This window comes from Gymnoscopelus microlampas, assembly GCF_963454915.1.
Source record: "Gymnoscopelus microlampas genome assembly, chromosome: 11".
In the NCBI taxonomy this organism is placed as follows: domain Eukaryota; kingdom Metazoa; phylum Chordata; class Actinopteri; order Myctophiformes; family Myctophidae; genus Gymnoscopelus; species Gymnoscopelus microlampas.
Window position 1 is genome coordinate 1,985,494 of NC_139948.1, and position 14,853 is coordinate 2,000,346.

Here is a 14,853-nt window from a genome sequence, read left to right on the forward strand (position 1 = left end):
TGATATGGAGCAGAAAGCCCTGAAGGTCTTGTGACACCAAATACAGTTAGTTATCTTACCTCAGCCGTGTTCTTGATGCTAACTTCATCGGAGGAACCTATTTGTATAAACAAATACAGGTTAAACCATTACCGTAAACTCAATGCTGTGCTGTTTAAGTATAGTTAGTAATAACAAATATTTCCCTGAAAGTGTAATAAACTTTGAGGTGTTCAGTCACAAGTTTACTGGTTTTAATAACCTTTCAGTATGTTCACTTGTGAGAATGTGTTCTATGTTCATAACTTCATCTCTGAGCTTCCAGCATCAACAGCTTTGAGGTATAATAATACTAATAATAATAACTAGAAAAAGTGCTCCTCGGAGCACAGGTCTCCGCCAGGTCAGGTAGGTTATTGTGGCCTCCTGGTGGCGCTATAATAGGGCAATGTGAAAAGGGTGGCATTTCTTCCTTGGCCTAGTGGGAATGTGCGTGCATTCATGATTTGAGGCATTTTGTTGCAAAACTGTGTTTTGCTAAATTAAACCTGCTGGTGGCGCTATAACAGGGTAAGGTGAAAAGGGTGGCATTTCTTCCTCGGCCTATTGGGAATTTGCGTGCAAATTTTCAATAAAAAAGCATGCTGCGTTCATTCAAAGCATGATTTGAGACATTTTGTTCAAAATGGACCGATCCTGCAAACTTTGGAAGCCAACCTTAGCCAATCAGGATGGAATATGACATATCAGACAGATCTCTTGATCACATGACTATAGAGATACTGTGTACCGATTTGCGTGATGTTTGGATACAATCTGACTGTAAGAGTAATATCCAAAAATGTGTTTTGCACAAATCGGCCTCCTGGTGGCGCTATAACAGGCCCATGTGAAAAATTGGGCCTGAGGTTCTGAATTTGCACCCAGGGAGTGTGTGTGCACAGTTTCGCAGCGACCGGGCCAACGGTGCCGGAGATTAGCCGCTCGCAGACAGATGGACACACGGACGGACGGACGGACGGACAGACAGGGGGTAAAACATACTATCTCGCCATGCCTTTCGGCCTGGCGGAGACAATAATAATAATAATAATAATAATAATAATAATAATAATAATAACATGAATGCCCATTCTTATGAATGCCATGTTTTGTGCAGATTGAAAAACGGTTAAGTTGTTTGGCATGAGGAGACACATTGATATTGAAGTTTCATGGTATAGCTCAAACAGGGTATGAGTTATACCTGTTCAAAGTTTGCATTTTCAATTGAGTGCTATAGCGGCACCCTTTGGCCAATGGTAGTGGGTTTTGTGTCTTCGCCATTTGACATAGCCCCAATATACCATATTGCAGAGTTTCGTTAAAAAAACAACTGCATGGTTAGGCAAATACTAAAACGGTGGAAGAATATATGAACCAACAAAAACAATATGGGACCACGGCACTACGTGCTTGGCCCCCATATGATAATGATACCTCATCAAGCATTGAACTATTGAAGGACAATAAAAAGCTCACCTCTTTGTGGATCCTTCAAGATGCCACCACCATCCTGTTGAACACAGTCATGTTATTTAATTTCAACAACATGCACAGTATGGTATTGTACAGTATGAGCTCTATTGCACAACATTATATCTATGTCATTATGCGTGTAGGGGCCCCAAACCCACATGACACTCGCACTCCTGGCCTTCCGCTTCCACCTATAGGGGGTTGTCACCATCATTATAGCTGATGATTAGTAGTCATTCAAATAATTGCGAGAACACATAAACAAATTTACTTTTTGAGCTTTGTAAACAAAACAGGTCCGCCCGGCGTAAAGCTCCTGGCGCTGGACCTCCAGGTGTTCCATGGTGGGCATGAGCGCCAGGCCCTCGGCCGTGCGCCACAGGAGGGTTACGCCACACAGGTCGATCAGCGAGCCGTCCACCAGTTCCTGAGACTCACTGTCCACCTGGATGGAGAACATAAGATTTGGTTGATGTTTTTGTAGACAAGAATGCAAATATGTATGATGAACATAGATTTGAACATGATTTGTCCAAAGGATAAAACTAAACAGAAGCTCCCCTTTGAGTGCTTGTGCAAATGTGTTTGGGGGAGGGTAAAGACATACATAGAAATACAAATAAATCAATCAATCAAGAATAAATACATTCATACAATTACATTTCTACAATACAACTAAAATGGCAAAACCCAATGGGTACATGGGTTACAACTCAATAAATTGATGGTTAGGCCTAGCTGATATTAACCCCATGAACCCGAGCATTCCTATTCTGGGAATGGTCATAATAGGCCAACATTCTATCAAAATAGGCCAAAGGATTTGGTGTAGAGGGAAAAAGGGACCCCTGGAGGACCCCAGTCAATTAAGTGTAGGGTTTAAATTAAACCAACATGCAAATATCAAGACCCCCTGATCTGACCCCCTGAACCCAAAACAAACTAAAATAGGAAATAAATGCAAAATATGTACACTACTCTACATCGAAAAGCTTATTTTCATGCCAATATATCTGTTGAAATGTCCCAATAATAATAATAATATGGCACACAACACCCACCAAGCAACATGCTTGGCTTGTTTTGATTTCACGTTCAGCACGAGCGCACAAGTCACGCGATTAATACAAATTTGCATGTTACGCAAATCAGCGATGCAGAGCAACACTTTTATCATAATGTGATCTTCTACCAGGGTCATGTGAGTATTTATGAATGAGAATAAAGTCTGCACACTGGGTCATGCTCCAAAGCTAACTTTATTGCGAACCTTATTCTCTTTGGATTCTGAACTCAGCCCAGCACCTGGTTATTACTAGTGAGTGGATGTGTGTGCTTTATTGTTTGCTTCTTTATTTATATATTGCAAAAAGGGAGGCATGTGGTGCACTAAATGGTCAGAACGGAAGTTTGTGTGACCCTATGATTTCTGTAGCGTATTTCACACTTTGATTTCGCACAATGACGTGCACTGCCAACTATTCTAGATTTATTTTGTTTTGAACATGTATACTGTATATAGTCCTCACCATCTTCCCCTGTTGCTGATCCCAGGAGGTCTTCCGGAGGGTGAAGGCGTTGCCGCACACCGAGATCTCCCTCCACAGGCCGGGCTTGGAGTCCTGAGTGAAGCCATGGAGCGGGTGCATCACCAGCACGCCGTTGGTGGTCAGTCCGTCCATCTGTCCATCAGGCGTCTTCCATTTAACTGCGTTCTCCTGCAGGGGGAGGAAAGTGGTGAAAGAATCCTCAGATTTTTTACCAAAGTAAAAGCAGCAGTGCCACAAAATACTATGTTATAACAAGTAAAAGTACTGTATTTTTCTTTTAGTACAAAAGCATCGGCATTAAAATACGTGTACTTATAGTAAGGAGAAGTACCAAACTCTTTTCAAAAGTAGCAGATCTAAAAGCTCGCAACACATCGCATTGCAACGCGCTGTAATTGCCTATTTTCCAGGTTTTCATTTTGAATGCATTTGTTCATAATGGATTAATCAATATCAAACAAGTTATGATTCCCTGCACAGTCATACAAACACAATTGTGTATGAGACATTTCATCTGACATTTCATGACCTACACCAAGGAAGATGTTCTTGGAGGAGTCGAAGCCACCGGCATAGATGCGTGCGGCATAGGGCGGGCTCCTCTGGCAGATGATGAGGCATTGTTGTCTGCCCGACACCTCAAAGTCAATGGGACTCTCCATGGACCGCCCGATCTGTTAGAAACAAACACACATGGGGTTGCACATTATTTTGGGGTTGTCATTATAGTTACTCATTATAGGAGGGTGGCGATAGCTGAATGGGTATAGAGGCTGCCTTGGAAACAGAAGGTCCCAGGTTTGATTGCTAGCAGGACACTTAACCATGCTTATCCTCCAATCAGGAGAGAAGACAATTATTCATCAGCTTCAAATGTTCCAGTTCCAATATTGTTTAGTTGTTTTTACTAAAAAGCTGGAGAGACAGGATTCTTACTGAACAAACACTCTATAACTATCAGAATATAGCATTTTTAATGATCAATCAATCGATTGTGTTCCACCTTGGATCAGTGGCAACTAACGTAGCATACTTTAAGTTCCTATTCATTGATATATGTATAGGTTATATTATTAATACAATCTTAGCGTTTTGGCAACTATTTGGGGGCCCACTTGCAATATCCTCACGGCCAACATGGTTCTGAATCACTGGTTTATATAGTGCAAAGCATAATGTATGCTTGTTGGATCCTACAGACCTGAAACATGTCCGTATTGCTGTCAGGACCGTATTCCACCACCACCATGGAGGCTTGGGAGAGAGTGTAGGATATGCTGTGCTGGTCCATGATGCTGATAGCCTATGGAACACAGAGAAGTTCACTGTCAGAGGCAAATATTGTACTTTTACTCCACTACAATTATTTGAAAACTTTAGTTACTAGTTACTTTTCAGATATAAATTATTATAAAACATACATTAACCACTTTAGCTCTATATTATACATACACTATTTGAAAATCTTTTAATACTTTTACTTTTGGTACTTTAAGTACATTTTGATACCAATACTTTTGTACTTTTACCCAAGTACATTTTTAATTGTAGGTGGTCACATTTCTACACCTTGTGAGCTTGTAGATCAGCTATTTTCAATAAATGTTAAATAGGGCTCTGGTTAATTGAGCAATTGAGTGGAGTGGAGTGAAAAGTGTATGTATCTTGTAGTGGAGTTAAGTATACACAATTACAAATAAATACTTGAGTACAGTACTGCTTTAGTCAATGTACTTTATACTGCTCCCACTGGAAACCACAAGCTATTTTCAAATGTCACTTTATCACTTTCCCCTTGAGTCCTTGAGGGGTTCCAGAAATTCTAAATGAACCCTGACTCTGAGGGCAATATTTTGTGCGTCTTATTTCCAGGTCTTAGGTGGAAATCAAGTAATAACACCCCCATCTTATGCACAATCACTATTTTACAAGTCGTACTGAGCACTTAAGACTTATGACTCGTCAGCATATTTAACACCTGGGGGAGTGTTAACTATGTAAGATCTACAAGCTTAAATGAGCTTGTGAGCTTTTTGAATATCTTAAAGGAGACACACCATGAATTTCACTTTTTTTTTTTTTTTTTTTTTTTTTTGGGCTCCCCAGTGTCTCTTGTACCCCAAAAAATATTTTCTTTTAACATTCAGTCATTCATTCTCATTTCAGAGATTTTCAGAATGGGCGTGTCTGAACAGGCCATCTCAGAATGGCAAGTTTGCTTACCTCACCAAACTTTCTGCCCATGTATTTTGACAGACAGAATTGCTCAGTACCGCAGTACAGCACCCCCCTAGCCAACTGGACGTTTTGGTATTGCAGCTGAAAGTGCTTTATAAGCCTGAGAGAATTGACTTGGGATGAGTATATCTGAGTGTTGATTTAGGCTCAAACCTTTTGAAAATGGTTTGAGGGACATACACCATATGATATTAAATATCAAATATTTTTTTTAAATTCATGGTGTGTCTCCTTTAAGTATAAAATAGGGCTTTAAGTGTCTAATGACCAATAATGAATGTCCTATAACATGGTGTATGATTCTGAAGTGGCCATTCCGCATTTTGATACTAAAAAAGTTTTGTTTTGCTGATATAATATGCTAATACTTTTGAACTTTGACTCAAGTAAGAAAGTATGTTTTACACTGTGGTTTTGTTACTTTTACTAAAGTCCCAAATCTGAGTACTTCTTCCACCACTGATTGTACCTTTGCTGCCTCTGGAGTGCAGTCCATGTGTACTGTGCTTGGTTTCACACCGTTTGCCATGGCTCTCTGGCACAAAGCAAAGTGGCTTTTCGTCATGGCCTCGTCCCCGTTGGGCAGGAAGCCATCGTACCTGTGAAGAGAAGATGAAACAGTGGTGGGAGAGCTGTGGTTAATAAAGTAAGTTTGTGACAAGTTTAGTTTGGTTTCAAATCTTTGGAACAGCAAGTATGCGTGGGCAGTGTTGTAATATGGAGCTTCATGGCAAAGAGTCATAGGATCAAAACCTGGCCAGATTATATGATGTACAGTATATAGATTATAACACTTTGTGTTTGGCCTGCGAGGTTACGTCTGCCAACATTTCCACAAGTCCCCATTTGTTTATTTTCACTGACAACGCTTCTTCTTTGAACTTAGGTGGCACACTTTTTACCACTTAAACTTACCTAGTTTACGATACGATAATACTTTATTGTCAGTTTGCACTGAAATTTGTCTTGCGACCCAGAAACAGCCATGTATGCAACATATAACAGTACACACATTTGACATGACACAAGAAAACAACAAAATACAAATACATACATAAAGACATGCGAAGACAAGAGCAATGTCCACCACTCAGCCTACCCCTGGCTTATAAACTCCTGATTAAGCCTCAATGTCGTCTGATGGACAAAGGACCTCTTCAGTTAAACCTAGTTTACCTAGTTAAACGGGATCCCCCAGTGCTCTATATTAGGTCCAATAGTGTTTCCCTCTACAACAAATATCTTCACCAAATAAATACCTTATCTACAAGCAAGTACAAGATCTTTAAGCAGAGACAGCGGAAGCTATTTCTTGCATTTTTGTTGTTTTACCCACCATGGTGGCTGGTAAACCGACAAGTTAATACTGATCCCTGACTCTTGCCCTTAAACTAGCCATCTGTCTCTACACTACACAATTCCCACTCAAACTACAACATGGTCACTGTCGGGTGGAAACCTGACATGTCCCAAACCCTATTTTTTCAGTATAAATGAATCTATAGTTATTATTAAGTCACAAGTTCTTGTCAATAACCAACAAACAAACTTAACCACTTTCACTTTCAAACATTTTATAAAATAGCGAAAACAACCGATCAACAAATTCACAATGGGTCACATTGTGACACCCTCTGAGCTTGTAGATTGGCTATTTTAACGACAGTAATGAATGTAAAACCTACACACTGCATTTATTTGCTTGAGTAGTCAAATTTGGTCAAAGCAAAACCACTGTCATCTGCAAGGTTCACTTTTTTTTGTTTTCTTCAAAACGTGTTATCTATTTGAAACCAACAACTGACAAAATAAGAATATTGATAGCTTCATTGATGTAAGGGACGGTTATTATTTTCTTCATTTTCTTTGTTTCGTTTTTACTAAAAAGGAATTGAAATCCCCTCGATTAAGGTGGAATTAGTCACAAATGCCAATCAGTAGTTGAAGGTCAATGTAAGCATTCCAGTAAACCAAAGACAAAAACATATCACTTAAAGTCTAACTCTAGACGATGCTGTACAAGAGCCATGTGTGTTTTAGCAAAACCACTGAGCACATTCACACAATGGCCATTTAGCTCTTATGTACGTCACCAAGTGATGAGTGACCAAATGATGACTGGCATGACCGCAGTGGGAACATGGTCAATAGGCTCTATGCACAGCAACTGTATTGGAAAGACATTGGGCGGCTTTCTTAATTCTTTCATAGGTGTACCAATGATTCTAATGAATGCTCCGTTCCATTTAGTGTAGCACAGATATGTCAAACTTTTTTATTTCAAAATCCCCCCCTAACTTTCAGAGTTATCAGCACCCGGACACTGGAAGGAATTGGCAGCTGTGCATAGAGCTTATTCATTGAATATTAATAAATGAACGTTTCATACCCCAGGACAATGAGCTCCCCATATTTGACTGGGCCTTTGATGGAGGCCGGTGAGCAGGACATATTTTCTTGCCACTGCGTCATCGGTGCTTCCTTCCGAGGAAGGGTGGTGCAGGGCTCTCCGATAGCGAATCACTCCTCTGTCACCTGCTTGAAAGTCTAGTGGTTGTTGCTGTCCTTTACGCCACACTTAACCTGCAGACATCACAGGAAAAACACGTGTTAGGTTTAATTCTAAAATGAGGCATTCTCCCTTTAACCACTTAAGCCCTGTTTATACTTCAGTGTACGGCAAAAATAGCCTAAATCTTCACGCCCACACCGCATCAAATCCCGAAGCTTGTTAATCTAAATATTTATTTTTCAATATTATGAAAATCTTTTATTGTGGTTGTTACTTTAAAATTGACATACCACAATTATTCAGCAATAAGCATTCTGTAAGATCTTCAGATCACCCCCACAAACATAGACAAATTGGAATGAATCGGAATTATGTATATAAACGGAAAATTGGAGGCAGACTAAACAAGCTAACCAATGTTGCAGATGCGGACAGATATCTGTTAGTTTAAGTGGAAGTACTCTGATTTTTTACGTAGGTAAAAGTATCAAAACCACAATGTAGAAATACTCTGTATTATAGTAGTATAAATAAAAGTCCTGTATTCAAAATTGTACTCAGTACAAAAGTATTGGCATCAAAATATACTTTTATCAAAAGTATAAAGCTCAAAATATTTCAAAGGTAGCAGATCAACAAGCTCACAATGCGTCACAAGGCGAGGTGTTGTGAGCTTGAAGATCTGTAATAATACATCTAAATCTACAAAGTAACTTTTAAATAAAATGTTCAAATAATTGAGTAAAAAGTACAATATTGCCAAACCGGCCTGACACACAAGAGACATGTGGATTGTGTGAGCTAGTATAGCCTATAGACGCACTAGAGAGTACAATGTTTAGTTTGTATTTCAGACAAAAAAATCAGAAGCAACGCCTGCAGTGAAGCTCTACATTTACTTACATTAAATAACTGCTGAAATAAATACAAGTTCACTGAGGTGTGTGTGTGTGTGTGTGTGTGTGTGTGTGTGTGTGTGTGTGTGTGTGTGTGTGTGTGTGTGTGTGTGTGTGTGTGTGTGTGTGTGTGTGTGTGTGTGTGTGTGTGTGTGTGTGTGTGTACATACGTAACACAAAACAATTACTTTTCTTTTCTTACTTACTTGACTTATCTTGAGTAGGATATCCAACAACGGCTGGGTAGAAGAAACTAACAGCTTCTCAAAAGTACGTTTTGTAGTAATTATATATATATATATATATAGCCTATATATATTGTAGTAACAGCTCATCCGTTCGGTCAAGTCCTCACGCCGCAATGTCTGAACTGAGGTTCATGAAGTGCTATTTATATGTGCTGCTCTATCTTTCTCTCTGATTCAATCATGTACAGTTCTCTGACAGTCAGCATGAACAAAGGGTTATCTCTCTCTCTCTCTCTCTCTCTCTCTCTCTCTCTCTCTCTCTCTCTCTCTCTCTCTCTCTCTCAATTCAAATCAATTCAATTCAATTCAAAGGCGCTTCATTGCATATCTTTATATTGCCAAAGAAAAAGTGGAGCAAGACAATGAAAAAAAAAATAAGTAGGTACAATTATAACAAAGAAATATAGCTGCAAGCAGCGATAATACGGGGCCAGGAGAGAGAAAGAGAGAGAGAGAAATGATAAGTCCTTTAACAGGTCAGTTCATGAAAGTCCTTGCGGTCTTGTTTCCAATGAGGGCCTGTGAGTAATTAGGGGTTAAGAGTCTTGCTCAGGGACAAATTTCATTTCATCGACACATTTGCTGACCTGGCCTGGAATCGTACCTGGGGCAACCAGAGCCTCTGAGAGAGAGAGAGAGAGAGAGAGAGAGAGAGAGAGAGAGAGAGAGAGAGAGAGAGAGAGAGAGAGAGAGAGAGAGAGAGACGGAATAGATTGAAGAGACAGAGAGAGAGACATGGAAACGGAATAGATTGAAGAGACAGAGAGAGAGAAATGGAAACGGAATAGATTGAAGAGAAAGACATGGAAACGGAGTAGATTGAAGAGAGAGAGCCATGGAAACGGAATATATTGAGTCATGTTTTTGGCAATTCAACTTAAATGAGTCTGCATCAAGTGAGGCTTGAACCGGCAACCTTGCGGTCGTGAGGCACTCTCAGGTAGCTGCAACACTACCTATAGTGCTATAGCTTTGTCCAGGCTGATATTGTCTGTTGAGGATCACAAACTCTTGCCTTCTGTCATGACCCAAGCCCCTGTTTCACTAACACTAAGATCACTCGTTCACAAACCATTTACCAATGAAGAAATTGTACATCTCCTCAGAACCAAAACTAGTGAAAGTAGCCGATCTACAAGCTCACAAACCATTAAAAGTTGTCAGATTGTACATCGGCTATTTTCACAATGAAATATGTTATACATTGAAAAAACATACTCTCATTGCTATCTGAAAAGTTGTGAGATTGTAGATCAGCTATTTTCACAATGAAGTATGTAAAAAACACTCAATTAAGCATTTCATGTTATTTTTAAGAATTGCAGATGTATTCATTGATAGTCATGTTGTGTGAAATAGAACTTAGATGAAGTCTGCACCAAGTGAGGCTTGAACCTGTGACCTTGAGGTTGTGAGACATACAGTACACTTAAGCGGGAAGCTATTGGACCAACAGACAAACCTCTGAAAAAAGAGATCACACTGATGATACAGTTTCACGCAAATAGCTGAAAAATCCTGGGTTTAAGTGTTTTTCAAACTGCTCAAGATTGCGGACAATCTAAGGGCGGTGCTTACTGGTCAACGTGATAGATGTGTTCCTCATTAGTCAAGGCACATGTGTAAGCAGGTCTAATGGCTGTTGGCCAAACGAGGCATGACTTTTGCCTGTTTAAAGTTTGCATTTTCAAAAAATTGCTTTAGCGCCCCCGTTTGACCAATTGGAGTAAGATTGGTTTCAGTGATATTTGGAATGGCCCTTTACATTTCTGCAAAGTTTCAAAGAATGGTAAGTCTGCATGTATGTGTTAGGGGCAGATGAATAATTGTCATAAAACTGCAATATTCATTGGCTCATTAAAGCTTCATTTTTTCACTTAGAAAAAATCCGCTTGCAGCATTTGGTCGGCATAGGTCCAAAGTTCATGTGTAAAACGTTTCGTGCAGATTACTCAAAAATCCCAGGAGGAGATAGGTTTTAACTGCTTTTTACTGCTTTTCATATAATTCGAAATGGTGGGAGATCTAAAGGTCAGAGGTCAAAAGTCAGAGTGTGAAAGTTGTTCAGCATGAGGAGACGCATATGTGTATTGAAGTTTCATGGCTGTAGGTCAAACAGGGCATGAGTTGTACCTGTTCAAAGTTGGCATTTTCAACTGAGTGCTATAGCGCCACCTTTTGACGAAAGATTGTGAGAATTATTTCTTGATCGTTTTTCATGACCATCTATCATATGGCCGAGTTTCATAAAAAGCATATGCACGGTTCAGCCAGAACTGTCAAAAACGGCAGAAGAAATGGAATAATGCCAATAACAAAACGGGTCCATGCTGGAAGCCTGGCCCCGTAATAAAGACATGTGTAAACAGCGCTGTGTTACATTGCAACTTATAGAAAAGTATCTTACAAAACCATACAATTGTGCATTTGCTGTCAGTAAAAAGTTATACATCCAAGTAGGATATTAGCTTGGGAAAAACATTTGAACTAAATGGCATCAACGTTTAAATTTTTTGCATTCACTTCACTTTGTCTAAAACCTTTGGGACAAATAGCAGCAACGTTTTCATTATGTATATAATAGTAGTATTTACACTATTTCTATATATATATACGGAGATCACTTGGTGCATACAGGGCAGAAATACACATGTACTCCATTAATCCTTCTCCTGTCACAACAGCTCACACATCTTGCTGCTGTGTTTGCACAATGTTGTACTTCACCCAGCAGGGCCGAAAGGCCTGGCAAGAGAGTATGTTTTGCACCCTCTCCGTCCGTCCGTGTGTGTGTCCGTGTCCTTGTGTGTGTGTGTGTGTGTGTGTGTGTGTGTGTGTGTGTGTGTGTGTGTGTGTGTGTGTGTGTGTGCGCGCTCCGTTTTTAACAAAATGCCTCAAATCATGAACATGGTGTGCGATATCTGTGAAATGTTCCACACACATTCCCACTAGGCCAAGGAAGAAATGCCACTAGAAAAAAATCAAATCAGCCTCATGGTGGCGCTATAACAGGCTGATTCTGGTTTTCATCTATAACTGCACCGATCTGTGTAAAACTTTGTATGCACACTCCCTAGAGGCCAAAGAAAATAACACCCTGTGTGAAGGAAGCGGTGCCTTTGGGGCGGGGCTTAACTCATTTCAGTTTGTCCCTATTGGTCGTCTGAGTCCACTTACCAAATTTGTACTTGGTAGCATGCTGCAAACTGGAATAATGGCTGTTTAAAGCCCAGCCAATGGGCAGACAGAGGGGGCGGGGCTTAAGTAATTAAAGTTCGTCCCTATTGATGGTTTTAGTCCATGTACAAAATTTGTACTCCGTAGCATGCTGCGAACTTGAGTTATGGCTGTTTAAAGGCCAGCCAATGGGAAGACAGAGGGGGCGGGGCTTCAGCAATTCATGCTCGTCCCTATTGGTGGTCTAAGTCCACATACCAAATTTGGACTTGGTGGCATGCTGCAAACTGGAGTTATAGCTGTTTAAAATCCCGTGCTCATCCCGTGCTCATACGGGCGGACGGACATAACATACGCTGGGGGTCCCTGGAACCCTGGGGCGGGGCTTCAGCAATTCATGCTCGTCCCTATTGGTGGTCTAAGTCCACATACCAAATGTGGACTTGGTGGCATGCTGCAAACTGGAGTTATAGCTGTTTAAAACCCCGTGCTCATCCCGTGCTCATACGGGCGGACGGACATAACATACGCTGGGGGTCCCTGGAACCCTGGGGCAGGGCTTCAGCAGTTAATGCTCGTCCCTATTGGTGGTCTAAGTCCACATACCAAATGTGGACTTGGTGGCATGCTGCAAACTGGAGTTATAGCTGTTTAAAATCCTGTGCTCATCCCGTGCTCATACGGGCGGACGGACATAACATACGCTGGGGGTCCCTGGACCCCTCTTTGATAACCAGTGGCACGTGTGGCCAATGAGAGGAGAGATGGCATGGGCAATCTCCAAGTCCGTGTGTGTGTGTGTGTGTGTGTGTGTGTGTGTGTGTGTGTGTGTGCGTGTGTTTGTATGTGTTTCTTCTTTGCCGTGCTCATCCCGTGCTCATACGGACGGACGGACGGACGGACGGACGGACACGGAGACAAAGTCAAGTGTAGAGCGGTTGGCACCGCTAAAAAACGTTTGGCCTGCATTTTTCACACCTGCCTTTTACAACGGCACCAGGAGGCCGATTTACATAAATCACAGTTTTAGATTTAATCCTTCAGATTTTATCCAAATTTTACGCAAATCGGTACACATGATCTCTAGTCATGTGATCAAGATGGCTCTGTTAGATTTTTCATATTCCATCCTGATTGGCTAAGATTGACATCTAAAGTTTGTAGGAGTGGCCTGTTTTGAACAAAATGCTGCAAATCATGAATGCAGTGTCCAATTGGGGTGAAACTTTGCATGCAGAGTTGCACTACGTTGAAGAACAAATGCCACACTTTTAACATTGCCCTACTATAACGCCACCAGGAGGCCGATTTTTGCACATTCTTTCTTTTATATTACTCACTTACTTACAAATTGTGTCCAAACATCTCGCAGATCGGTACACATTCTCTCTATAGTCAAGTGATCAAGACGGATCCATCCGTTTTTTCACATTCAATCCTGATTGGCGAATTCCGAACATTGCCGGCCCACAATAACCTACCTGACCTGGCGGAGACCTGTGCTCCGAGGAGCACTTTTTCTAGTTAATCATGATTTCAAACTCTCCTTGGGTGATTAATCTGTGTAAAGTATGTGTCTCTGATGCTTGGTACAGTGGGCAAGTGGTTAGAAAGTGTAGCTCAGTTTCTACCTCATTTTATGTGCACTCTTCTCTTGGGAGCTGAGTTATATGATATTATGAAAATAACTGCTCAGAAACGGCATGGTCGCTGACATTGACAGGTTGGTTAATGCAAAAAGAGATGTCAGGTGCCTGGAAGCAGCAAGTGACTGAGATGAAATGTCACGCTGCAGCTACCCCAGGTAAAATTGCCATTTTGGCAATCATTAAAAAGGTTGTTGTTTTTTAACTTTAAAAAAGTGGTTATTTCTTGGAAGCATTTAGACATAATATGGTGATTCATTGTCAAAAAAGTCTGAGTTTGGAAGCAGGCCTGCATAAAGAAAGGTTGTGTACCCATGTATACATTTGTAGCAGAGACGGTATTTCAAATGTAATTATTCTATTTTCAAATGGTTTATTGGGGCTCCTTAAACAAAAATAGCACGTTTTCTTCACCTCTCTTACAACATTTATTGTAGCCTACAACTGTGATACCAATAATACAATTCTTAATAATAAATCAAATGTGTAAAGGCAGTTGTAGCAGTGACTGAGAGGACAGGCTGAAAAACAAAGCCAAGTGACAGCTGTGTAAGTAAAACGTGCGCGAGCGCACATGCATGTCTGCAACTGGTCACGGCCTTCATCAAGTCACCTTTCGACCAATGTGGCCCTTACCCCAAAATGAGTTTGACACCCTGATAGATAATTTCTAATCAATAGTTTATTAGATTATAATTATTGTATGATTATTGTATTGTATCACTTTGGATAATTGCATAAAGTATGATGTATTTGCTCAGAAGGGACAGTTCCTTAACTGCTAAGATAAGATGTCCTTGCTCCCTGGCCTACTCTTTCTTAACCATGAAAGTTGTGGCTACAGTTTATCTATGATGCCTTAGAACAGGTTACCTTGCCACCCAATAAGCCTTTGCCCCTGTTCATGATGATTATTATTATTGTGGGGTGGGCTTAATAAGAGATAAACTGTCTGTTATAATGCTGAACATTTTGTATTACCAGTAGAGAATATTTTTGATGCCTGTTCTACCTTGTCTCTCCTGTGCAAATAATAAGTAAACCTGATTATTATTTGAGACTGACTCCGTGTTACTTCTTTTTACGGTA

At 40.5% G+C, this 14,853-nt stretch overlaps 2 protein-coding genes across 2 annotated transcripts in view; one reads left to right on the forward strand and one right to left on the reverse strand.

Moving 5' to 3' along the window:
* The window catches only part of rgs9a (regulator of G protein signaling 9a), a 514,629-nt gene that overhangs the window by 290,194 nt on the left and 209,582 nt on the right, over positions 1-14,853 (forward strand). The gene's annotated exons all lie outside the window — the stretch shown is intronic.
* On the reverse strand, positions 51-7,757 carry LOC311055781 (E3 ubiquitin-protein ligase pellino homolog 1-like; the record flags this gene model as incomplete). The annotated part of the gene is made up of 8 exons (XM_084072048.1): positions 51-97; positions 1,501-1,534; positions 1,769-1,942; positions 3,027-3,215; positions 3,581-3,721; positions 4,249-4,350; positions 5,755-5,884; positions 7,675-7,757. 8 exons carry the CDS (start codon positions 7,755-7,757, stop codon positions 51-53), a joined length of 900 nt encoding a protein of 299 aa, XP_083928174.1.